This window comes from Capra hircus, chromosome 2, assembly GCF_001704415.2.
Source record: "Capra hircus breed San Clemente chromosome 2, ASM170441v1, whole genome shotgun sequence".
Taxonomy (NCBI): domain Eukaryota; kingdom Metazoa; phylum Chordata; class Mammalia; order Artiodactyla; family Bovidae; genus Capra; species Capra hircus.
In genome coordinates this window covers 11124236-11151222 of record NC_030809.1, presented here as the reverse complement: position 1 = coordinate 11151222, position 26987 = coordinate 11124236, and the positions used below count along the sequence as shown (strand labels likewise).

Here is a 26987-nt window from a genome sequence, read left to right as displayed (position 1 = left end):
TTGGAGGCGGGGAGCGGTGCCGGAAGTACTCGGGGAGGGCCGAGCAGTCGGACAGGCTGCTGAGACGAACGCTTCACTGGGGCAGTCTCCGCATATCATGGGGAGATAGACGCTGCTGCCTGTGAGTCTTGGGCCCTGGCAGTTGAGGAAGAAGAGCGGGAAGAAGGAGTCAGGACCCAGACCCACAGTGGTCAGTATTTGAAGAGCCAGGTTGTGGAGGAGACGGGGCTGTGTGAGGAATCAGGCTCTTGGGACGGGACTGAGGGGCTCGGGGTTCGGAGAAGATACGGCTGTGGGGACCTGGGCTCCAGATGCGACATAGGGAAAGGGAACGGATGTGAGTTACCCGGCATCCGAGGGAAAGCGGGCTGAGAGGGCCAGACAGGATAGTGAGGACCCACGCTCCTTAGAGGAGAGGGTCGGAAGAGAACGGGGCGTGAAGACACGGTCTCCTAAGAGGTAAAAGCGGAGCTGTAAGGACTTGGGCTGCTGAGCGATAGAAGCAGGACATTGAAGACCCATGCTTCTAAGGAAGGATTCAGAAACGGGGCAGCGAAGACTTCGGTTCCTGAGAGACAGGAGTAGTAAGAGGACACGGGTTTGGGAAGAACAGGAGCGGGCAGTGAAGACGGACTTCTGTGGGGACGGGATCGGGGCTTGGAGACTCCGAAGTATCTGAGGGAACAGGGCTGTAAGGACCCGAACTCCTAAAAGCGAAGAGGATAAGGGGCCGTGGCTGTGAGGAAATGAGCCTCTTAGTAAAAGGGAGAGTTCGGAAAAGATACAGGGATCCACTTTTTCTCCTCGTAGTCTCTGAACCGAGAGTGGTAAAGGATGTATTCAGGGGAAGATAACGACTCCTTCGCGCTGCCTGCTTGACCTTTTGGCAGGCTTGTCTTGTGTCGGATGCAATCTAGGAAGCCCACTTGCAAGCATCTTCTTTTTCAGCTTCGTTCTGGTAAAGCACCTGGTGTAAAGTTGAAGCAGTTATATACTTATTAAGTGCTTTAAATCCCATTCTACTCAACTGAGCACAGATCTCTCAATCTCAAAAAATGAGGATGGTGGAGATGAAAGGACCAGGAAAGAATCTTTTTTAAAACTCATATTTTACATATAAGGAAGCTAAAATCCAAAAAAGATTACAGTGAGGCCACGACTGATTAGATCATGATTTTGACACAGTACCCTGCTCTGCATAGCAGGTAGGAGATGCTTATGGTTAATATTACTTGAAGATATATTTCTAGAATCTTTGCTCTAACTTCAAACTCAAGAGGGAAGTTTTACAGATTCTAGTATTTTATTTTGAGTCTTCTTACTGTATTGACATTGATAAAATGAGTGTCACATGTTAGGAAACCTTTAAATGAAGCCCCTTCCCCCTCAAAAATATAGTAATTTAGAAAGTCAGGGATAAGTAAATTGTGTCCTTTCTTTTTAACATAAATATTTAGTGAAGATGGCTGCTTTTAGATAAGGATGGTGGGGATACTAGAACCAGTTACTTTGGTTCTTCAGTAATACCTTTTGCTGAAACTTAAGAGTAAGTTTACAGTCCCACAAGTTAAATATTGTTAATTCCATTGTACAAATATATGAAATCAGTGCAGGGAGTGAAGTGCCTTGCCTGAAATCATTTGCTACTAAGTGACCCAGCCCCAGTCAAATCCAGTTATGTGTTTTTCTAATATTTTTTTCTGTTTTTCTGAGTGGATTCCTCACCATGTTTCAGTTTGCTCTTCAGCAAAATGGAATAGTTATACAAAGCCTAGCATTGAATAAAAGCTCTCCCTCCTCCTCCTCCAGACTCCTCTTAATATCAAGTACTGTAACTTATTAGGGTATTTAAGCAGTGTGCTTTTGAGGGGAACTAAATTCCTGTGTTTTAAAGAAGCACAGATATTCAAGATAGAAAAATGGGACCTGTATAGAACTATCCTCACAGTGGAGTAAGACATATTAATTTTAAATTTAGGAGGCTAAGAAAGACCAGTGTGAAGAACAAGGACTTAAATTGGAGTAACTGCAGTTATTGTAATATGAATTAGATGATTGAGAAAACCAGAATAACTTAGTTCCCAGTGGGTTTGCCTATACTGTTTTCAAATGCCTATATTGAATGCAAGTGATCAAAACTTACACCAAATTATGAGGTAAAGCATGACCATACTGCCATTTCAAAATACCTGATGATTTAATTCATGATAGTTTACTCCTGAGTTATCATTCTCATCTACATTTGCAAATTGTATTACTTATTTCACTCATTTGTGGCTCTAGCATTGATTGAGTTATTAGAATAGGATTTCTAAGTAAGTATCTGATCAGAAAACCATTGTGTTAGAGCAGATATGAACATAGAACATATTACTTTTGACCCAAAGTACTTGAGAGGCAACACATCGGCAGTGTTGATAACCTGCTCTGTGAAACAAGTGTGTTGAAGACAAACTTTTAAATCTATACCCATGGACTTAATTTTAAATCTTATACTACTTGTTAGAGCTGGAGGAGACTTTAGATTTTGCCTGGTCCTTTTCTAATTATAGGAGTAGAAACTCTAGGCAAAGGCAGCTCACATAACTCGGTGGCATAACTATGGTGGCACCTAGCCCAACTGACTTGCATCTTCCCTGTGTCACAGTACCTTTCATCAGCCTCCTGCTGACCATTTGCCACAACTTTTTTTTTTAATCCACTTTTCTTTTTTAAATGTCTGTAGTAATAAGAGTAATTATGGGATGCCACTAATACATAGCAGGATGGGTGAAACATTTTAGGCTTAATATACTGACTTTTATAATTAAAATGTAAAAGAGGAGAGCATATGTGATACACTAGCAAACATTTAAATTGTACTTACCAGTGCCACGCATTCTTCTAAGTGCTTTAGAGTACGTAAACTCAGTGAATGGTCACAGCAATCCCATGGGGTATACCTTATGATTAACTCCATTTTCTAGATGAGGAAATTGAGACATAAAGAGATTAGGTAACTTGCCCAAGGACATAAAGCTAATAAGTGGCAGAGTAGGTGCTTGAACCCAGAAACTGCCACCAGAGTCCATCCCTTGACTGCTGTACTGTAGTGCTTTCCTGCTAATTCAAAATTGCCTAAGGAAAAAAAAAAAGGCTGAACACGATCAAACTAGTCAAAAAACAAGTAGAAAAAAATCCCACATTTCTGTTGCTCTCAGATCTTAGAGACTGCAGTAAAATGGATTCTTTGTGGTTTATTTAGGCTGGAAACCATGAGCTTGTTTAGATGCATCTAGAAATCAGTGAGAAGAGAAACAGTCAGGTAGATTAAGTCATGTACCACAGTGATAAGGCTTTTATGCCATCAGGCTGGTAGCCCCTTTCAGTTTGGGGTTTCTTGTTTGGATCTTAGTTCTCTGACCAGGGATTAAACTTGTGTTCCCTGCAGTGGAATCGTGGAGTTCTAATCACTGGACTGGCAAGGAATTCCCTACTTAGTATTTGTTTAAATAATAAATTCCTAAATATTTCAGAGGTAAAAGGATTTTAAAGCCAATCCAGGCACATGATTTCCACATAGTAGGGGCTAGTAAACAGTATGCTATTATAATTGTTCTCCTCTCAAACTGTCCTACAGTGAATACCTCTGTTTTTAATCCATAGTACATTCCTACCTCTTGGCATGCTAAGAAAATGAGTTAGAGATTTGAGTAGCCCAAAAGCAACCATAGTACGTTATATAATGGAATTCAGGTTATTTACGGTCACTTCATTCCATTGTGCTTGACCAGCGTCATCTACAATTGAGCTAATGAAAGTTGTCAGTAAACAGATAATTTGGATCATTTTGATCACGTCATGGTTTTTTGAAATTTTATTTTAAAATTTACACACAGTAAAATTCACTTTTCAGGTTACAGTTCTGTGAGTTGAAACAAGTATGTACTGTCATGTAAGCACCATTAACACTCAAGTTACATAACAGGTCCAGCACCCTCCAGATATCCTTCATGCTGCTCTTTTGTAGTCAGACTTTCCCCAGTGTCAAACCCCTGGCAATCACTGATCTGTTCTCCATCCATGTATAGCTTTGCCTTTTCCGGAGCCTTACAGGAAGTAGCCTTTGGAATCTTGATTCTTTCATTTAGCTGAATGCACTGGAGATTATCCATGTTCTTTGTATTAGTAGTTTTTCCTTTCTGTTGCTAAATTGTATTCCATTGTATGGATATACATAGTTCATTTATCCATTCTCCAGGTGAAAGATTGTTTTCAGTTTTTGGCAATTATGGATAATGTTGCTATAAACATTCACATACTGAGTTTTGTGTGACTGAAAGTTTTCGTTTGTCCAGGGTAAATAGTTAGCAGTGGATTGCTGAGTCATATAGTAAGTATCCAATTTTATAATAAACTGCCAAACCATTTACCAAAGAGACTGTACCATTTTACAGTCACACCATAGATGTATGAGGGTTCCAGTTGCTCCAAATCCTCTCTAGCACTTGTCTATTTTTAATTTTAATTATTTTAATAGGTGCTTGCTACTGCTGCTGTTGCTGCTAAGTCACTTCAGTTGTGTCTGACTCTGTGCGACCCCATAGATGGCAGCCCACCAGGCTCCTCTGTCCCCGGGATTCTCCAGGCAAGAATATTGGAGTAGGTTGCCATTTCCTTCTCCAAGTAGGTGCTTTCTGTTATCTCGTAGTGGCTTTGGAGCTTCTCCAGGTGGCGCAATGGTAAAGAGTCCACCTGCCAATACAGGAGACACAAGAAACCCAGGTTCGATCCCTGGGTTGGGAAGGTCCCCTAGAGTAGGAAATGGCCACCCACTCCAGTATTCTTGCCTGGAAAATTGCATGGATGGAGGAACCTGGGGGCCTGTATAGTCCGTGGGGTCGCAATGAGTTGGACATGACTGAGCACATAGCGGCTTTATTTTGCATTTCCGTAATGAATAATGATACTGAGTGTTTTTTCATGTGTTTATTTGCCATCTGCTTGTCTTTGGTGAAGGATCTGTTCAGATCTTTTGCCCATTTTTTAATTGAGTTGTTTTCTTATTGAATCTTGAGAGTCCTTTGTATATCCTGGATACAAATTGTTTGCAGATACATGATTTGTAAATATTTTTTCTTAGTCTGAAACTTGTCTTTATTTTCATTTGCAGAGCAGAAGTTTTACATTGTGATTAAGCCCATTTATCAATTTTTTCTTTTGTGGATTGTGCTTTTGGTGTTGTGTCTAAGAACTCTGCTTGACCCAAAGTTAGGGAGATTTTCTTCTATGTTTTCTAGAAGTTTTATAGTTTTACATTTTTACTTTTAAGTCTGTGATCAGTTTTGAATATATTTTGTATAAGGTATGAGATAAAGGTCAAGATTAATTTTTGTTGTTACTGCTATATTTTTTGTTAGGTTTTAAAAACGGGTCAATATTACCTATTTCTTCAGAGGAAACAAACCAAACAGTAGTTTATTTTAATTTTTTATAGGTTACGTATGCACATATTACAGAATTTAGGGTATATAATGAAAGATAAGTATCACACCTTGGTTCCATGGTGTGGAACTGCCATGGATACTACCATTCCCCTAGCCCCCTCAAGACAACCATCGCTATCAGTTTCTTATGTATCTTTCCAGGAATAATTTATAAAACAAGTGATAACAAATTATCCTCACTGTTCTGTACCTTGCATTTTCAATGTACAGTGTATCTTGCAGGTCATTTCATGAACTTCCTTGCTTTTTAGAAACCAGTTTATTGAGACAGTCACATATTGTACAATTCACCAATTTAAAGTATCCAATTCAGGGACTTCCCTGGTGGTCCATGGCTAAGATTCCATGTTCCCAAGGCAGGGGGCGGGAGTTCAACACCTGGTTGGGAAACTAAGATTCCACATGCCATGGGGCACAGCCAAAAAAAGAAAAAGTATACACTTCAGTATTTTGGTTTCTTTGTTTATTTGGTTGTACCGGGTCTTATAGTTGTAGCACGGGGATCTTTGATCTTCATTGTGGCATTCAAGATCTTTAGTTGAGGCAGGGGGGATATTTTTTTTAAGTTGTGACATGTGGAATCTAGTTCCCTGAGCAGGGATTGAACCTGAGCCCTGGAGTCTTAGCTACTGGAGCACCAGGGAAGTCCCTAGTCCAGTGTTTTATGGTACATAGAGGGCTGTGCAACCATCACCACAATCTGCTCTAGATTATTTTTGTCACTCCTAAAAGAAACTGCATAACATTAGAAGTCAGTCCCTGTCTGTCTCCCCACTCCTCAGCTCTAGCAACCACTACAGTATAGATTGGTCTATTCTGGACATTTCATATAAATGGAATCATACAATATATAATCTTTTGTGAGTGATTTCTTTCACTTAGATAATATTTTCATGTCTCATTTTTTTTCAGTGTATTCCATTATATAGTTATATTCTAGTGTATTTAACTATCACTTTGATAGACATTTAGGTTGAAATTGCTTGTATGTATAGTATTCTAGTCACATACAAATTCATCTGTAATATAAATTGCTAAAAATAGAACCATGGGATCAAAACAATATATACTTTTCTTATTTTGATAGATAGTCCAAGTAGCTCTCTATAGAGATCTCTAACTAATTTTCATTCCCCCCACTCCAGCAACTTATGAAATGATTATTTCTCCATAAAATTTTCAAACACAGTATGTATACTAAAACTTTGTCATCATTGCCAAATGGCAAATAAATAGTACCTTGTAGTTTTAATTTGTATTTTTATTATAAATGAGAATAAGGATCATTTCATTGTTTTAAGAACCATTTGAATTTCTTTTGTACTGTTATGTTTCTTCATAGTATTTATTTTGGATAGTTAGTTCTTACTGGTTTGCAGTTATTTTTTATATATAAAAGAAATTAATCCTTTGATGCATCTTGCATATATTTTTGCTAGTTTGTCTTTTGTCCTTTAACTTCATTTGTTACATTTGTTGCCATGCAGACATTTTTATTTTTGAATGATTGAACATATTAGTCTCTCTTATGGTTCCTGAGCTATAGCTCCTGAGCTTTCATTTCTTTAAAAGGATATTATTTACTCTTGAAAATATTGTTTTTCCAATTTTTAAAAATTGACATAACTTAGATTTATATAACATAAAAGATAATACAGAGCACCCTTTGCACCACCAGTTTTCTCTACTGATAACATTTTGTAAAACTTGAGTAATATGACAATCAGGATATCAACATTGATACAACCAATCTTATTCAGATTTCCCCGGTTTTACCTGTACTTGTTTGCTTATATGTATATATGTACTAAGTACTACACAGTTTCATCACTTTTTATAGGTTAATTTACCCATCATCACTATCAAGATACTGAACAGTTCCATCACAAGGGCTCTTCGTTGCCCCTTTATAACCACATCTCCCTCCCTCCCACCCAGTCCCTGACAACCTCACTAATCTGTCCTCTGTTGGTAAAATTTTGTTATTTCAAAGATGTTATATAAATGGAACTATACAGTGTGTACTCTTTGAATTGGCTTTTCCCCAGCATAATTCTCTGGAAGTTCATCCAAGCTGTGCATATCAGTAGTTCATTCCTTTTTCTTGCTGAGTAGTATTCCATGGTATGGCTATACCACAGTTTGTTTAATGATTCCCCTATTAAAGGACATCTGAATTGACTGCAGTTTTTGATTATTGCATGTACGTCTCCTATGAGCATTCACGTACAGGTTTTGGTGTAAACATAAGTTTTCATTTTTCTAGGATAAATGCCTAGGATTGCAGTTGCTGGGTCATATAGTAGTTGCTTGGTTTTTTGTTTTTGTTTTTCCATATTCACTTTGTTGAGGTATAATTTTCATTCGATAAAATGTATACCTTGTAAGCATATAGTTCTGTGAGTTTTCATAAATGTAGCAGCTGTGTAAGCATTCCCCCACTTCAGATATTGAAGGTTTACATCACCTTGAAAACTCCCACCCTGCCCTGCTGCAGTCAGTCTCTGCCTCATCTATCATTAGAGACTTGTGTTTAGATCATTAGATATTAAAATTTCACATAAATGGGATCATAGTATGCATTATTTTGAGACTGGCTTTTTTTCCCACCAAAATATTTTGATTCATTCCTATTGTTTTCTGTATTAGTGATTTTTTCTTTTTCCATTTTTAAATAAACTCTTAGAGCAGTTTTATTTATTTATCTAGGAGGTCCTACCTGGAGAAGGCAGCAATGGCACCCCACTCCAGTACTCTTGCCTGGAAAGTCCCATGGACGGAGGAGCCTGGTAGGCTGCAGTCCATGGGGTCGCTAAGAGTCAGACACAACTGAGCGACTTCATTTTCACTTTTCACTTTCATGCATTGGAGAAGGAAATGGCAACCCACTCCAGTGTTCTTGCCTGGAAAATCCCAGGGATGGGGAGCCTGGTGGGCTGCCGTCTACGGGTCGCACAGAGTTGGACACGACTGAAGCGACTTAGCAGCAGCAGGAGGTCCTACCGGGATAGCAATTTTAGATTTATAGAATAATTGAGAAGGTAGTACAGAACTCCCATATACCCTGCACCCAGTTACTATAATAATGCACTTCATTATTAATATCTTAACATTAGTATAGTATATTCATTACAACTAATCAACCAATTTTGATACATCATTATTAGCTGAAGTCCATGGTTTATTCAGTTCTTTGTTTTTCCACTTAGTCTTCTTGTCTTTTTAGGCTCCTCTGTGACAGTATATATTTAGATTTTTTCAAGAAATTGTTTTACAGAATGGCTATACCATTTATATTCCCACTAGCAATATGTGAGTGATCCAGTTTCTCTGCATCCTCATTAGCACTTGGTGTCACTATTTTTTATTTTAGTTATTCTGATAATTGTGTAGTTATATCTCATTATAGTTTTAATTTGCCTTTCTTTAATGACTAATGTTGATTGAATGACCTTCAATTTGCTCACTTGCTCTCTGCTTATCCTCCTTTGTGTAATGTCTGGTGTGACTTTTGTCCATTTTCCAGTTGAATTACTTTTTTTTTTAACTATTGAGTTTTGAGAGTTTATTTAATGCATTCTAGATACTAGTCTTTCGTTGGATCTATAGTTTTTAAATATTTTCTCCTAGTCTGTAGCTTGTCTTTCCATCTTTTCTACATGGGCTTTCACTGAGGAAACTTTTAATATTTGATGAGGGCTAATTTATCAGGTTTCCCTTTTATTGATCATGCCTTTGGTGTCATGTCTGAGAATGCTTTGCCTAGCTAGAGCCCAAAAATGTTCTTTTTTTTAAAAAATTTTGTAGTTATACATTTTACATATATTTGATCCACTTTGAGTTAATTTTTGTATAAAATGTAAAGTTTAGGTTTCAGAATATTCTTTAAAGATATTCTGTATTTTATCTGTGATTTGATATTTAAAATTTAAATATCTGATCCATCTGGAATGGAGGAGCATATGAAAGGGAAAATGTATAACACCCCCCAGTGCAAATTGGTCAACTATTTAAATTTTAAATATGAAACTAGATGTTTTCCAGATATACTCAGTCATACACCACCATTTATTCAATAATGTCTTTTCTCTATTGATACATACTATGAACATGAGTATATAGCTTTGTGTGAGAACATAAGTTTTCTGTTTTCTGAGATAAATGCCTAGGAGTGTAATCTTTTACCTATTTGCAGGAGGGGTTGGTTTATTGTCCCTAATTGTGGCATAATTTAAAATGCACAGATCTTAAATATTCAGTGTGATGAGCTTGACAGGTGTATAAGCCCTTGAAATCATCACCCACCCAGGTATGTTCTGGTGCTTTAAATTCAACCAAATAAAGGAACAGTCTAGGAAACTCAGAGCAGTGCCAGTCTGGAAATGGGTGTCTGGTTATCATCTGCTTTGTTTGTTTTGTTTTAATGGAAGAAGTAGCTCACTGACCCAGAATTTTTTAAAGTTAGAAGTATCGTTTGTTTCTCAACCGAATCAGTGGGAATGGTATATTTCAGTCTTCTCTAAGAAACTTTGATTTTTCTTGCGTTACACAGATTCCGCTTATTTCATTAAGGCAGTTTATTTTATTAGTAGCCATCAGAGCTATTCCTTAAGATTAATTTCTATATGATTATTCATATTTGGTACTGTGTAGATAGCTTTTTTTTTTAATCTCCAGCTTCTTTTTTTAAAAATATTTATTTATTTGGCTGCACCAGTTCTTAGTTGTGGCATGTACAATCTCATTCCCCAACCAGGGTTCAAACCCATGCCTCTTGCACTGGAGCATGGAATCTTAGCCATTGGACCACCAGGGAAGTCCCTATCTCCAAGTTCTTAATAGGGGAATTTCCATTATTCAGAAATACAAAAAAGTTCTTCCACTTACTTTGAGCAATACTCAATGCTATTTGGGAAGTAAGTCTTTTGAATGTTGTGGGAATGTTATTTGAGGACAGAGTATCTTCATATTGATAATCTTCAATAAAGCTTTATCATAGAACTTGCTCTGGGAAAATAGTTTGTTTTTTTTTATAACATTAGGAGTTATTACCATTTAACAACCTTTTTTTTTCCTGATTTTTTCTTTAGTAACATTTGTGAGTAAGGGAGAAGAAAGCATGGACCATGTGTTTTTTTCTTAAAAGTAATCTTTATGTTATGCTACTCCCCTCAGCCAATTCTTGGCCAACAAAGTTTCTCTTGATCATTTAACTAGTTGCTTTTGTTAAGAGTAAACCAGCAGAAGATGATTTCTTCCATTAGAGTTAAACAATTTGTTGGAGAGGAGCTTAGCAATAGGAGCAAGAATAGAATAGATGAAGATACTCATTTAGGCTGCTGCTGCTGCTAAGTCACTTCAGTCGTGTCCGACTCTGTGAGACCCCATAAATGGAAGCCCACCAGACTCCCCTGTCCCTGGGATTCTCCAGGCAAGAACACTGGAGTGGGTTGCCATTTCCTTCTCCAATGCATGAAAGTGAAAAGTGAAAGTGAAGTCGCTCAGTCGTGTCCGACTCATAGGGACCCCATGGACTGCAACCTATCGGGCTCCTCCATCCATGGGATTTTCCAGGCAAGAGTACTGAAGTGAGGTGCCATTGCCTTCTCCATTTAGGTTGCTAAGCTTTATCAAGTTCTGAAAACTTTGCCATGATTCTTGCAGGTTCAAATTCTGTAATTTTGGCCAATAAAGTGTTTCATATGCTGCTAGTTTATCCGTAACAGTAGAGCATTCATTTTTTGGAAGAGTGTTAATGTTACTATTGTTATCATTAATTAATTTTAAAAGTTATATATGAAAGAGATGGAGATGTTTTTCTTGGTGCACAGTAGGAATAAGGAAATGTTTCTCTGCATCCAGTTTGCCTGCATCCAGGTCTTTGAAGGCATGCAGGCCATGCAACTGAAATGATTCTGTGACAAGGGTGGTGCTTGACGCCAGTTATTCATTTACAGGTAGCTTTTGAAAATGGCTGCCTCTCATTTCACCGGGCTCACAGCCGTTGCTGATGTAATTAAAGATCTAGACACTCAGATAGCTGTAAGTAAGCTCCTTGAGGTCACCGTGGGCAGAAATTCTTGAATGTGCTTCTGATCTTGATGACACCAAAGCTGAGGTCCACCGAGTCAACTTCATGGCTCTAAAATTTAGAAGTCTTGGCTATTCCAAGCTAGGGACTCTGCATGTATTTAAAGATTGCTAACACTCAGAGAAAATTTGCCCTTGATGACAGAGAAGAGCTTACTTTTAACAATTGCTAAATTTATCGTGTTTATCAGGCCCTGGCATAGATTTAAGCATGTTTGAAATACTGAAATGAACTAATCTGTTTTTTGAAGTTTTGTGACTAAGTTTCAAGTATGTGATTGTGCCATGGTTTATTTGAATTTAGCCTTATTTGATGTTCAAAAATAATGCATGTACTACTTAACCAAGTATTCTGTTTTTACAAAGTCTTCAAAAATGTCTTGCTCATTCTAGTTTATTTATGTCCATAAGATTCTCATTTCATTTAATTTCTTATTTCACTTGTGTGGACTATTTAGCTTTTCCAAAAGAGATGGTTTCTAAATATCAGGTGAGAGCAGTGAACATTCTTCATTCCATTTTGAATGTGCAGGTGTCAAATGAAGACCCTTCAAAGTCCAACAGACCTCATAGAATTTTACTTTTAAAACTCATCCTTTATTATATGTCTTTCCTGAATTAATTCTTTTGTTTTTCTTCTACAGTTGATTGGCCTTGGTCCTCATAGCTCCAAAAAGAAACAAGATCTCGATAAGCTCTATGAGCTGAAGTCCAAAGCAAGACAGATTATGAACCAGTTTGGTCCCTCAGCCCTAATCAACCTGTCCAATTTCTCATCAATAAAACCGGAACCAGCTAGCACCCCTCCACAAGGCTCCATGGCCAATAGCACTGCAGTGGTAAAGATCCCAGGCACTCCTGGGACAGGAGGGCGTCTCAGCCCTGAAAACAATCAGGTATCATCCTCTTTTTGTTCTCTGCGGGCACTTCTTACCTGTTCTTTAAAGCAGTGATACTTTGACAGATGTCCATCTCAGATGCTGCCTCTTCCTCTCAGACTTCTCAAGTTCTTTATCGATATATCATGTACATTTATCAATTTTTACTTTGTGGAATATGTGTGTATACATATATATGTATATATATATACACACATGCATGCATTAATACAATACCTTGCCTATGACAGGTTTTTATATATTTATATATAAATATATGCTATATAATTGTTAAGCAAAATAAAATAGGTAAATAATTAATGGCTTCGTTATTCATTATTCCTGTAATAAAAGTACTGTTGCTTCCAGTCTTTTCTCCTTCTAGTTCATCTAGCTGCTACCATTATTCATTTTCTGCAATGATTCTATAATCTGACCCCCTCTTTTTACCCATGATCCTGATTCTGTCCTCCAGAGCCATAAAAAATAAGTATAATCTCTGACTTGGGCCTTGTAGGCTGAGTAGAACAGGATGAGGAGACAGTAGTTCAAGAGAATGAGGGAGGGACTAGCAGCGGTGAATGGGAAGGGTTAGGCAGATAGGAGATTGATTACCATACTGAGTGTGGAGTTGGAGAAGAGCAGAAATTAAAATTGTATAGGTGGGATTACAGCAGAACGTACTGGGCCTATGTTAGTTTCCATTGGAACTTTTAGTCAATAAACAATCTTTGCAAATATTCAATGAGGCATTAAAATAACATAAAGTATCTTAGGGGGATTAACTTGACAGTAAGGGGACAAGAAAGGTAAGAAAGGGGGCAGACTTCTGAGAGGAAGTCTGACACTCTTACAGTAAGTCACGATATGTGGTTAAGAATTAAACAATAATGGTAGAATGGATAGATCTGAGACATTATTAACAAATATTTATTTTTTTAACTGTATTCTTTTTTCCTATTTCAATGTTATACAGGCTTTTCATGAAATTTTAGAAAAAGAGAGAGTAAATAGTCCGTAATTCTACTACTACCCCAAAGTAACTGTGGTAAACATTTTAGTGTATTGATTCTTCTTTAGTGGCATATACATGTGATATAATTTTTCCTTTATGAAAAAGGGGATTATAGTTGTACATACTTATACAAATATTCAGTTAAATAGAAAGGAACACATGTTCCTAGCCATCGAGGAGCTTTTAGCTATTAAATCAGAAAACAAGGAAAGAAACCCAATGATGGAAGGGTACACAGGGTATGACAGAGGCCGAAGGAGGAGGTGGTTGCTTTTACCTGGGTAGCCTAGGAAAGCACAGAAAGAAGGCTCTGTGAGCTGGGCAGGTGGGAAGAAGGGTAGACGAGCTTGTCCAAAGGCAGCAGAGGGGCTATACAACTTGTGGTGGTCAGAAAATTGGTAATTAATACAGAGTTTCCTAAAACTGTTTGACAGATGTTGGCCTCTCCTCCAGGCTGCTCTTTCTGCCTTTCCCTAGGCTGTTCTTGTCTGTAGAATATAGTCTTCCAGTAGTAGCTCCAGGTAGGCCAGACTGAGAATTCTTTGGAAAGTAGAAATCAAACCCAGTAAATTGGCTGAAAACTATTCTCCCAATTAACTTTAGGTATTGACCAAGAAGAAGTTACAGGACTTAGTAAGAGAAGTGGATCCTAATGAGCAATTGGATGAAGATGTGGAGGAGGTAAGGTGGGACTGGGTACTCCAGAGACTGTGTCCCTGAGAAGTCGTACAGAATAGCCGTTAACAGCACAGACTCTAGAGGCAGACATATCTGAATTTGAGACTTGGCTCTGTGGGTGTGTTAGTGAAGCTTTCTGAAACTCAGCTTCCTCCCTTGTTGGTAAGGTATGACATTATTTATCTACAGGGTTATTCAGGGTTTTTATGAGGGTCCGGTAGAATAACTTACACAAATCACCTTAGAGAAGGTTTAGCACTTATACCTAACAACACTGCTATTTTTGCCTATCAGAAAGGGTGTAGTCTGCTGCTCATAGGCAGTTACTTTCAACAGTTTAAGTTGTTTCTTCTATTTTTTGCTTTTTTAATTAATTTTTTTTTGTCCACACTGTTGGGGCCCGTGGGATTTTAGTTCCCTGACCAGGGATTGAACCCATGCCCTCTGCATTGGAAGTGCTGAGCCTTAACCCCTGGACCATCAGGGGAGTCCCCATTCCACTGAATTTCTGAGTAATATACTTAAACAGATATTCTTTGATTCATTAATTTTCTAATAGTTGTAAACTTACTGTTATGGTAGACGAGAATTTGTTAAACCACTCACATACATGCCATACATGCTTTCCTTTCTCTCATTTTTCCAGTATCGTTTTGTCACAATTTTTGCATAGCCTAGAAATCAGTATTTACATTATTTTGGCTATTTGTTTACTCATCACCAGTGAGCCAAGTCATGCCTATGACTACCTTTCTTTTTTGGTATAACTTATCTTCTTGAAGTAGATAATTGACCCTTTTTAGTTACTTACTTTTCTTTGTACCTTTTTTATTCAGCTTCCACTATTAGCTATCTTATACCCCATTAACATTATTTTCCAAATGGAGAAATACTTGATTTGGGTTTTCTCCCTCTGGGAGAAACCTCCATCCTCTTCTAGTTTGATTTATTTTAATCCACTTATACAGACCCCTCCCCTTCCTTTTGCTCTTTTTCTGTTGAATGTCTTGTCTCCTAAATCCCACATCCTCTTACTTTACTCCCTCATTTTGTTAGACTAGATTTTTTTGTTGTTACTTCCTACGAAAGGCTAGATGATAGGTAAAATGCTTGAAAATATCTGCAGTCTAACCTCACACTTAATTTTTAGTTTGGCTGAATTTAGAATTCTATTTGGAAATTATTTTTTTCCTGTTAGTGATGAAGGCATTGCTCCATTGTCTTCTGAAATTTAAGAAACCTTAGGCTATTCTGGTCCCAGTTCTTCTAGGGTCCAAATTTTGTCCTGTTCTGAATTTTCATATGAGCCTTATATGTATCTTTTTTCTTTTGTTGTGCTGTGTTCTTACAGGCTTCTTTTAGACACTTGCGTGCCTCAATTCAAAGATGATATTGTTTTGTTTTGTTTTTTCCTTTTCTGAGGAATATGTAATGATAGAGAAAGGAAATGCAGGTTGCAAAAACAGTATAATTCCACTGTTACTTTTACGTTTTTTTAATCTGAAGGGAAAATATTTGTCCTCACTATGTGAGTTCAGTTTTTTAGATAGCAGCTTTATTGAAATAAAATTCATGTAACACACAGTTCACGCATTATAAATGTACACAGTTCATTGGTTTTTAGTATATTCACAGAATTGTACAGTTATCAACATAATCTTAGAACATTGTCATCACCCTTAAAAGGAGCAGTCACTTCATTTTCCCACAACCCCCACAACCCTTGGCAACCACTAAACTACTTTCTGTCTCTGTAGATTTGTTTATTTTTGACATTTCAAATAACTGGAATCATATAATAATTGGTCTTATATGACTAGTATCTTTCACTTAACATAATGTTTTTTAAATTCATCCTGTTGTAACAAGTATCAATACTTCATTTCTTTTTATGACTGAATAATAATGATAGTCCATTGTATGGGTATGCCACGTTTTGTTTTTCCATTTATCAGTTGATGGACATTTGGATTATTTCCACTTTTTGGCTATTATCACTAATATTGCCATGAACATTCATGTACAGGTTTTTTGTTTTTTCCTTCCTTTCTCTTTTTGAAATCATGTACAATTTTTTTCTGTGGGCATACTTTTTCATTTATTTTGGATATATACCTAAGACTGAAATTGATGAGTCATATGGTAACTGTGTTTTTCCTTTGAGGAATTTCCTGTTTTTATAAAGTGTTCCATCCTTTGACATTTCCACCAGCTGTTATGAGGGTTCCATTTTTTTAATCTTAGGTTTTTGAATTTCTTCTCTATCATTGTTCTTTCTTTCTGGAATGACAGTTGTCCGTGTAACTTAGTAGTTCCATGGCTGTGAACAAGTTAGTCTCCATGAATCTTAGCCTCTTCCTCTGTAAGCTTAGGGTGAAATCCATGCCCCATTTTTTTTTCCGCAGGATTATTATAACAGTAATAGTTGGATGTTGGATCTTCTGCATTGATCCTTAGTTTTGGGGTTTTTAAAAAAATCTTTTCTAGTGTTCATTTCTTTGCAATTCTAAGTTTTTCTTGCTGGAGAGATTTTCCTCAATTTATCTTCTAAATTTTAACTTTTTTTTTAATAAAAAATTTAATTTCCATGAACTTTTTCTTGTTGACTGTTTTTTTTCCCCTTAAGCCATTCTGTTCTTATTTTATGATGGCTAGGGTCATCTTCTATTTTTCTTTTTGAAGATATTAATTATGTTGTTTGACATTTTCTTCTTTTCCCTGTATTGTCTGTTTCCTCTGGGTCCCCCTAATCCCCCTTTTGTTTGTTTATTTTCTTTTTAGTGTTGGAGATTTTCTTCAGATGTCTAGTAATCCTGGTATGTGTTGGGAAAAGTCGCTTGGCTGCTTTTGAAGATGAGGATTGGAAGTCTGTTCTGTTTATAGAGATCTAACAGTTCTTCAGTTTTTAGTTCCATATCTCAGTCAAGTCTTCTGTGGTTAATGATAGCTCCAAATCCTGGCTCTGCCAGATCAGTTCAGTTCTCATTGGTGTCCCCTCTACAGGCATTTGTGTTACACCTTCTGTCTGCTAGGTCAGTTCCCACTCTTTCTTTGTTACCTCTTTTCCAAAAATTTGCTGTAAAAGTTTATTGGAATCTCTTGCCCATTAAGGTTTTCTCTCTTTTTCTTGTTGTCTTTGTGGATTTATATGTCTCCCCACCCTCACCCTTTTCTTGTTTTATTGGGTTAGGGAAGGAGAGGTCATTTTTGGAATTGACTTACCATGTTTAATCATTTGAAATCTTTATTTTAGATAGTTTGGTTCCATAAGAAAGATAGCAATATATTAATGGTCTAGCAGAAAAAGTAATGTTTATAACTATGGTTGTAATTTTATTTTATTTTTTTTTCCAGAGGAAGACATGAGGAAGGTATTCACTAATCAAAATTTCAGTTTTTTTTAATTGTAGATTTTTAACTTCAGAATTCTGATTTTGCTCTTTACATAGTCTACGAATAATGGATAATGAAGTGGAAAGAATCCAGGATTTGGACTTAGAACCTTGAGCTCGAATCCTGCTTCTGCTGCTTAGTAGTTACGTGGCTATAAATAAGTTAGTCTCCATGAATCTTAGCATCCTCCTCTACAGAATTAGGATAAAATCTATGCCCCATTTTTTCCCCCCCATGGGATTATTATAAGGACTTGGTAAGATAATGGAAATAAAAATGCTTAAGAGAATATGAAGGATTTAATGAGAAAATGAGGATTTAATGATTCACTTTTATGTTCCTCGCTAATTCAAAAGAAGATATAGAGGGGGTAGGGCTTGGGCTGGTGGACTGCTGCTAGGTAGAAAGTACAGAAAATGCATCCTCAGAAAGGTGTGAATTTCTCTCAACCTGGTTAACGAGTGGGTATGTTTCTCTTGTCTTCACTCCTCCTTACCTTCACTCAAATGCTGATTCCAGGCCTTGTAATAGAAAGTCTGACTAGATATGTGATTCAAGCAAATACAGGTGTCTCCGTAACAGGAGCCTACCCTGTCATGCCATGGTTACTCTCCCCCATCGTTTTTCCCCCAGATGCTGCTGCAGATTGCTGATGATTTTATTGAGAGTGTGGTGACAGCTGCCTGCCAGCTTGCTCGGCATCGCAAGTCCAGCACCCTGGAGGTGAAAGATGTCCAGTTACATCTAGGTATGCGGTCTCGTTTCTCCCTGAGGTATCCACACTGTTGCTCCTTCAGGAACCTTCCTGCCAGGATCAGACTTTAGGGCTCTGGGATTTATATATTCATTCAATAGTAACATTAAACAGGAAAGAGAAATCCATCCATGGTATGGGGAATGAGCCCTGCATTAGGTTTGCCACTTTCTAACTGTACCACCTTATCCTTTCCACTTACTTTTTCTTAAAGTCGATTTCCTCATTTGTGAAATAGGGATCATAGTATCATCCTTACAGGGTCATTGTGAGGATTATAGATAATGTTTGTAAAGTGACTGGCACAAAATAATGAGCTCAGTAAATGTAGCTATTCTATGTCCACCATTCATATAATGGTATTTTCCTTCCAGGTTTTAGTTTATTGAAGTATTTTTCCCAAGAACATTTTATCCCTAATGCACATATAATTTTGTATTCTGCTTTTCTACTTAATAGACACTAAGTTTGAGCTTCGATTTTTCTGGGAGACACTCATCTAACATTGATAATCATAATCACTTGGAAATGAGTAAGCCACCCCCATCCCCATCCCCCTGCTGCATTGGTTGCAGTATGATCAAAAGAAAGGGAACAATCTGTGACTACAAAGTCAGGCCAAAAGAATGAGGCACAGTGACTAAGGGATTCAGTGCAGATCAGCCCATGACTGAACGGCTTCCTTCTCGGTGTTAGGGAGCTACTGCTCAGAAGGTGCTGGTACTGGGGGTGGAATAAATGACACACTTCTGGTTAACATGGCTGGCATTATTAGCAGAAGACTTTGCATCATACTTTCGCATCATACTTTGGCCACCTGATGCAAAGAATTGACTCATTGGAAAAGACCCTGATGCTGGGAAAGATTGAAGGCAGGGGGAGAAGGGGACGACAGAGGATGAGGTGGTTAAATGACATCACCGACTCAATGGACATGAGTTTGAGCAAGCTCCAGGAGTTGATGATGGACAGGGAAGCCTGGCATACTGCAGTCCCTGGGGTCGGAAAGAGTCAGACACAACTGAGTGACTGAACTGAACTGAATAGCAGAAGACAGATATTTCGATTACCTGTTACTGTATAACGAACATGGCAGAAATAGCATGGCTTTTGTCAACTAGCCTCTGAAGACACATTGCATTGCATGTGCACGTGCTAAGTCACTTCAGTTGTGTCCAACTCTTTGTGACCCCGTGGACTATAGCCTGCCAGGCTCCTCTGTCCATGGGATCCTCCAGGCATGAATACTGGAGTGGGTTTCCATGCCCTTCTCCAGGAGATCTTCCCGACCCAGGGATCAAACCAGCATCTCTTACATCTCCTGCATTAGCAGGCAGATGCTTTACCACTAGTGCCACCTGGGAAGCTGAATTCTGTTCTATGAGGCAATCACAAAGACCTGTCCGGGTTCAAGGGGAGGGATCACAGACTCCACTTCTTGATAGAAGACATACTTTAAAACCACCACAACACAAATGCATAGAGACCAAAAGTACAATGGTGGTTACCAGAGGCTAGGAGGATGGAGCAATGGAAGTTATTGTTTAATGTGTACAGAGTTTAGGTTTGGATGGATGGATGAAGAAGTTTTAGAGGTGGATAATGGTAATGGTTGTGTGAATGTGCTTACTGCCACTGAGCTGTACACTTAAAAATGGTTAATTTTATGTGCATTTTATCATACCCTCCCCCCAAAAAAAATCCTACACAGTTTCTATTACTTTCAGAGTTTAACATTCCTGTTTGTAAAAGTATTTTGTATTTTGATTGTTGAAAATAAAATTGGAATGTCAGTTTCTTCATTAAGGGTAAGAAATAATTATCACAGACATGAATACTTGAAATTCTGTATGACCAGAATAGCTTCTTGTCAGGGGGCCTAATGGAACCTGAATCATAAGGAAGATTGCTGGGAGGCATGGGATCAGAGCATGGGAAGTTAGGGAACCTGGTGTTAACCATCTGGGTCAGCTGTGCACACCTCCTCCTAGCCCGAGCAAGGATAGGTTTGCCAGTGGGGCTGTAAACCTTGATGGCTTTCTTTTGGACAGGCTGGGATGGATACTGCCAGTGTTTGCTTCTCACCCAGCTATTTCCTATACTTGAATGGTTAGATTAACCTCACCTTCTGATTGACATGGTCTTCATTTCTTTATTTTTTTTCCATTAAATATATTTATCTGTAGAATATACATTCATACTAATTCATTATCTTTAGGTTTAAATGAATGTAAATATTCAGGGTTACTAAACTGATTAATTTAGGTATCTTCTAACTAGTTGTACTTGAATATATATTAAATATGGACTCCTTTTGAGTAGAGAGTTATTCCCTAAATAATCTTATATGTGTGATTTTTTTACATTTGATGTAGTTAAAGTGTAGTACACTTTTATTTGTAGATTGAGGGGTCCATGTAGTTATGCCAGTTTCTGACAAAGGAGAATAACCAAATGTCTGCCCTCTGGTAACTTGGAGTAGCAGTTCTACAGGTATGGTCATCCAGTGGCAAAAGGTCCTGGAGCTGTGGCGTGGACATACCTGTATCAGTATCTGTATTTCTGTGTGTTTATCTCAGGCTCTGGGATTGCAATATGCTACTGAGGGCTCTCAACCACCCTATCAGGTGGTTATTTCTGTTGTTACTATTCAGTCGCCAAATCGTGTTCAACTCTTTACTTCCCTCTGGATTGCAGCACACCAGGCCTCCCTGTCCTCCACCATCTCCTGGAGTCTGCCTAATTTCATGTCCATTGAATCAGTGATGTCAACCAACCATCTCATCTTCTGTCGCCCTCTTCTCTTCCTGTCTTCAATCTTTCCCAGCATCAGGGTCTTTTCTGATGAGTAGGCTCTTCACCTCAGGTGGCCAAAGTATTGGAGCTTCAGCTTCAGCATCAGTCTTTCCAATGAGTATTTCTGTTGTTACTACCATATAAAAGGTCAAGAAACCAAGACCCAGCATTATATTGCTCCACAGTGAAGCAGCAGAGCTAGGACCTGGCTCTTCACTCCAGATCGCTAAGAGTGTCTTTCCGTTCCTACTCCTCCTTTAGGTTTGAGAGGAGTTGCCTTGAGCATAAGGGTAAGATGATTGAAGAAACAAGTAACTTTCCTGGAAAGCTACGTAGAAAACCTTAGGGCTTCACACTCAAAATTTTGACTCATTTACCTCCTTTTTCCTTGCAAGAAGGTCAGACAGTATCCTCTAAAACCTTTAAGGCACCATATGCAGTTAACCTATTTGGGTCCCATAGAGCTGCTCTTCAGAGTTACTGTTTATTAGTACAGTGGATTGCCCAGGTTAGTCCTCCCTAACCCTTGTCTGAGAGTCACACTGCACGCAGACACTCTCTTCTTGGTCCCCTTATCTCTGTGTGGGCTTCTTCCTTACAGAACGCCAGTGGAACATGTGGATCCCAGGGTTTGGCTCTGAAGAAATCCGACCCTACAAAAAAGCTTGCACCACAGAAGCTCACAAACAGGTGAGAAGCCTTCAGAGTCCCAAGGCTGCCACAGCTGATTCCTTGAGTTGTGTCTCAGAGAGAAGGCACACAGCTACTGTCTGCAGCTGGGAAATGACTGCAGTGTCATTTCCCCCAAATGTCAGAGAGGGCAGGAGGCAGCAAGGCTGCATGGTACATCAGACATGTTTTTCCTTGGTACTTTGCTGTTCTCATGTGGGGTCTGTTGTTTCCCTCAACTCTGATGAGAGGAAAAACTGAATGTCTGTGGGTGTTGCTTAAAGTTGATTCTAGGTTCTTCTAACATGGATGGAACTTGCCCCCACCACATCTCATTAATAAAATCTTTCATTGTTGCTGATTTGAACATCATCCAGGACCCCCTGACTAAAGGGCAGTTTAAGGAAAGAAGTATGCTATACTTACGCCAGGAGGTAGCACCCAGGCTGCTCTGGCAGGCATTCTGGCCTCTGCCCCAGCTTAACCTTTGTTCTCTGTCCCTCTTACTGCAGAACTGAGGGGTCAGTAAGAGAATCTGTCTCCACTTTTGCTGGAGAACAAGCTGTCCCAGTCACTAGTCAGTGTCATAGTAATATTGGCCTCCATTTGACAAGTCTTAATTTAACTGGCTACTCTGATTTGAAAGTGGGCTCTTTGCAAGCTTTAGATGGCCACCGTTGGGCAGTTCTGACTGAGTGTACCTTGCTTTTCCATAGCTTAGGATTTCTGGATGGGTATGTTTACAAAGCTCACAAAGGAAGCTCTATAAGAAGACTGCTAATAGCCTAAGTCATACCTGAATGGTCTAGTGGTTTTCCCTACTTTCTTCAATTTGAGTCTGAATTTGGTAATAAGGAGTTCATGATCTGAGCCACAGTCAGCTCCTGGTCTTGTTTTTGTTGGCTGTATAGAGCTTCTCCATCTTTTGCTGCAAAGAATATAATCAATCTGATTTCGGTGTTGACCATCTGGTGATGTCCTAGATAGAGTGCCTGATGAACTATGGAATGAGGTTCGTGACATTGTACAGGAGACAGGGATCAGGACCATCCCCATGGAAAAGAAATGTGAAAAAGCAAAATGGCTGTCTGGGGAGGCCTTACAAATAGCTGTGAAAAGAAGAGAGGCGAAAAGCAAAGGAAAAACGGAAAGATATAAGCATCTGAATGCAGAGTTCCAAAGAATAGCAAGAAGAGATAAGAAAGCCTTCTTTAGTGATCAGTGCAAAGAAATAGAGGAAAACAACAGAATGGGAAAGACTAGAGATCTCTTCAAGAAAATTAGAGATACCAAGGGAACATTTCATGCAAAGATGGGCTCGATAAAGGACAGAAATGGTATGGACCTAACAGAAGCAGAAGATATTAAGAAGAGGTGGCAAGGATACACGGAAGAACTGTACAAAAAAGATCTTCACGATCCAGATAATCATGATGATGTGATCACTAACCTAGAGCCAGACATCTTGGAATGTGAAGTCAAGTGGGCCTTAGAAAGCATCACTACAAGCAAAGCTAGTGGAGGTGATGGAATTCCAGTTGAGCTGTTTCAAATCCTGAAAGCTGATGGTGTGAAAGTGTTGTACTCAATATGCCAGCAAATTTGGAAAACTCAGCAGTGGCCACAGGACTGGAAAAGGTCAGTTTTCATTCCAATTCCAAAGAAAGGCAATGCCAAAGAATGCTCAAACTACCGCACAATTGCACTTATCTCATGCTAGTAAAGTAATGCTCAAAATTCTCCAAGCCAGGCTTCAGCAATACGTGAACCTTGAACTCCCTGATGTTCAAGCTGGTTTTAGAAAAGGCAGAGGAACCAGAGATCAAATTGCCAACATCTGCTGGATGATGGAAAAAGCAAGAGAGTTCCAGAAAAACATCTATTTCTGCTTTATTGACTATGCCAAAGCCTTTGACTGTGTGGATCACAGTCAACTGTGGAAAATTCTGAGAGAGATGGGAATACCAGACCACCTGACCTGCCTCTTGAGAAATCTGTATGCAGGTCAGGAAGCAACAGTAAGAGCTGGACATGGAACAACAGACTGGTTCCAAATAGGAAAAGGAATACGTCAAGGCTATATATTGTCACCCTGCTTATTTAACTTATATGCAGAGTACATCATGAGAAACGCTGGACTGGAAGAAGCACAAGCTGGAATCAAGATTGCCGGCAGAAATATCAATAACCTCAGATATGCAGATGACACCACCCTTATGGCAGAAAGTGAAGAGGAGCTAAAAAGCCTCTTGATGAAAGTGAACGAGGAGAGTGAAAAAGTTGGCTTAAAGCTCAACATTCAGAAAACAAAGATCATGGCATCTGGTCCCATCACTTCATGGGAAATAGATAGGGAAACAGTAGAAAAAGTGTCAGACTTTTTTGGGGGGCTCCAAAATCACTGCAGATGGTGACTGCAGCCATGGAAATTAAAAGACGCTTACTCCTTGGAAGAAAAGTGATGACCAACCTAGATAGTATATTCAAAAGCAGAGACATTACTTTGCCGACTAAGGTCCGTCTAGTCAAGGCTATGGTTTTTCCTGTGGTCATGTATGGATGTGAGAGTTGGACTGTGAAGAAAGCTGAGCGCCGAAGAATTGATGCTTTTGAACTGTGGTGTTGGAGAAGACTCTTGAGAGTCCCTTGGACTGCAAGGAGATCCAACCAGTCCATTCTGAAGGAGATCAACCCTGGGATTTCTTTGGAAGGAATGATGCTAAAGCTAAAGCTCCAGTACTTTGGCCACCTCATGCGAAGAGTTGACTCATTGGAAAAGACTCTGATGCTGGGAGGGATTGGGGGCCGGAGGAGAAGGGGACGACCGAGGATGAGATGGCTGGATGGCATCACGGACTCGATGGGCGTGAGTCTGAGTGAACGCCGGGAGATGGTGATGGACAGGGAGGCCTGGCGTGCTGCGATTCATGGGGTCGCAAAGAGTCGGACACGATTGAGCGACTGAACCGAATAGCCTAAGTGCAATATTGTTCAGAAGGGAGTCCCTCAAGGGAGTGGACAGTCAATTTGGTTCTGCTATCAAATTGTCCACTTTTAGCCCTGTTTATTTATCAGTCAGCAAATATCAGTACCTCACTCCAGTATTCTTCCTTGGAAAATTCCATGGATGGAGGAGCCTGGTGGGCTGCAGTCCATGGGGTCAGACACAACTACAACTAAGAGTCAGACACGACTGAGCGACTTCACTTTCACTCTTCACTTACATGCATTGGAGAAGGAAATGGCAACCCACTCCAGTGTTCTTGCCTGGAGAATCCCAGGGACGGGGGAGCCTGGTGGGCTGCCGTCTATGGGGCTGCACAGAGTTGGACACGACTGAAGCAACTTAGCAGCAGCAGCAGTAAATATAATGTTAAAACGATCTCTTAGTCAAAAAGAGTGAGCAAAGCAAGTCGTTAATTTGGCCAGTGGCTGGTAATAGGAAGATTTGAAACCCATGATCTCAATGTTGCCAGATGGGTTATGGTAGAAATTACTAGAGTCAGTTTCCTCCATTGCAGGTCATCAAGTGTGAAATATCAGCTCCCTTTGTGTGTTGGCAACAGGCTCAAAACAGAGGCCTCTTCCCTATTTTCTCCATCATCAGGAAAAGAGATTGGTGAGGGGGAGTAAGCCTAGAAAACACGTATTTTGACAGCCTGTCCCTTTAAATCCCCAAAAGGCAAGAAATGTCAGCTTCTGCTTTTAACATTTTTTTTTTGCCATCCCACTAGCGCAGGGCTCTTTGAGTCTTTCGGTCAATGAAATGGGTCTACTGGCCAATATAAACATCTTTTAGGGCCCCGCAGACTGCACTTTAGTTAGAAGGAGTCTGCTGAGCTGCCCTGTACCTGTAAGTTCCTGAGGACTCCAGCCTCAGGAGTGGCGTAGACCATGCTGCCTGGTAACCACACATAGATTTCCTGGAAAGTTCCTCACTCTAACCTGTGTCATTGCTTATTTCTCTCTCCTTTCAGAGAATGGCGTTGATCCGGAAAACAACCAAGAAATAACGCATGGAAAGCTCAGGGGATGGACAGCAATGTATTCAGAGATACTTGAGCTGAGACCTCAGCCATCTCATCCTTGGATTTTTTTTTTTAATGCTTTACAGAGAAGCATATATTTTTTATTAACAGTGCAGCAATATCTATAATGACTGAGAGGATCTGCCAAAAGAATAAAGCCTCCTACCCCAACTTCCAGTCCCTGTTCCCTGCCATCTCAAAGAAGAGCAGTGTATCTTCCAGAGAAGATTTTATTTGTGGTTTATTATGTAAGTGATTGAATAGGGGACAAAGTATTATGGTCTTGTTTGGTGAGAGAGTATTAATATTAGCAGGATTTGTAGAGGTTTCTGTTCCCTTCTCCCTCTCCCTTCTCCCTGTACTTTGTAATGTCAGTGTTTATATGAATATGACTTTCATTTGCTTTTCCAGAATAAAGAAGTTATTAATCGAAAGAAACAGGGTACATGGCTTACAGCCTTTGAAATGCCAGAGAAGGATAAGCAAGGCTAAATGTAGGCCTCTAGTCAGCAGATGGCAGCACTATTATTCATTTCTATGATGGAGGAAAAAACCCAGGGATTTTTCCATTATTTTACTCCAAGGAAGACCTTACCATCAGCAGGACTTTCAGTCTAGTCTCTGCCATAACAATCAAGCAGGGTGACCTTTTCTTATCAGCCCCAAACTGAAGAGGCATCCTGGTTTGGGGAAATCGTTTTTGATCTGCTTTTCTGGAACTTCTGGAGTTCATCCTTGATGCTGAGAAAAGATAGCAGTAGACTTGGGGGAAGGCCTTTCCGTGCAGGCTTCTGTCTGTTTGTAGTTGTGGAGATCCTAGTATTTTCACCATCATACAGAGGAAACCAGGTGCTTTGAGACCTCAGGGTCATGACCTTCAGTGGCACCTAGCATCATCCTGTTCTGTGCCTGGCAGAGACCTTTGTGGATCATGAAGTTTCCAGGAGCTTCAGGGAGCGTGGCTGCCCACCCAGGGGCCACCAGCATGGACACATCCCCCTTGCCCTGCTTTGGGTCTCTGCCTTCTGAGACTTGGTCTGTGGTGGGACCCTGCTTTTCACTCCCTCCCACCTTGAGTTTGGCCCCATGACCCCTCTCTTTACAGCTTATAGATCTCCTGAGTGAGCAGCTTAAAGTCTGTGCCGGATGTCACCGTTGCTTTTGGCTGAGGTCTCAACATAATAAACACCCAAAGAGGCA

The 26987-nt window shown here is 39.4% G+C and overlaps 1 protein-coding gene across 3 annotated transcripts; it reads left to right on the top strand.

The window, feature by feature from the left end:
- TAF12 (TATA-box binding protein associated factor 12) lies at positions 1-26987 on the top strand. Of its 3 annotated transcripts, XM_013973806.2 has the most exons (7): positions 3-190; positions 11444-11528; positions 12221-12472; positions 14073-14150; positions 18174-18288; positions 21692-21780; positions 25737-26987. In XM_013973806.2, the coding sequence occupies exons 2-7, from the start codon at positions 11457-11459 to the stop codon at positions 25770-25772; spliced, it is 642 nt and encodes a 213-aa protein (XP_013829260.1). In that variant the 5' UTR covers positions 3-190; positions 11444-11456; the 3' UTR covers positions 25773-26987. The 3 variants fall into 3 exon arrangements, with proteins under 3 accessions (XP_005676822.1, XP_013829260.1, XP_005676821.1); XM_005676765.3 differs by lacking the exon at positions 11444-11528 and having other exon boundaries at positions 1-121; positions 25737-26229; XM_005676764.3 differs by lacking the exon at positions 11444-11528 and having other exon boundaries at positions 5-190.

Coding starts and splice junctions, on each gene's coding strand:
- TAF12 (XM_013973806.2), top strand. CDS start 11,457: ATGGCTGCCTCTCATTTCACCGGGCTCACAGCCGTTGCTGATGTAATT. Junction 11,529..12,220: donor ATCTAGACACTCAGATAGCT/GTAAGTAAGCTC, acceptor TTTCTTCTACAG/TTGATTGGCCTTGGTCCTCA. Junction 12,473..14,072: donor TCAGCCCTGAAAACAATCAG/GTATCATCCTCT, acceptor AATTAACTTTAG/GTATTGACCAAGAAGAAGTT.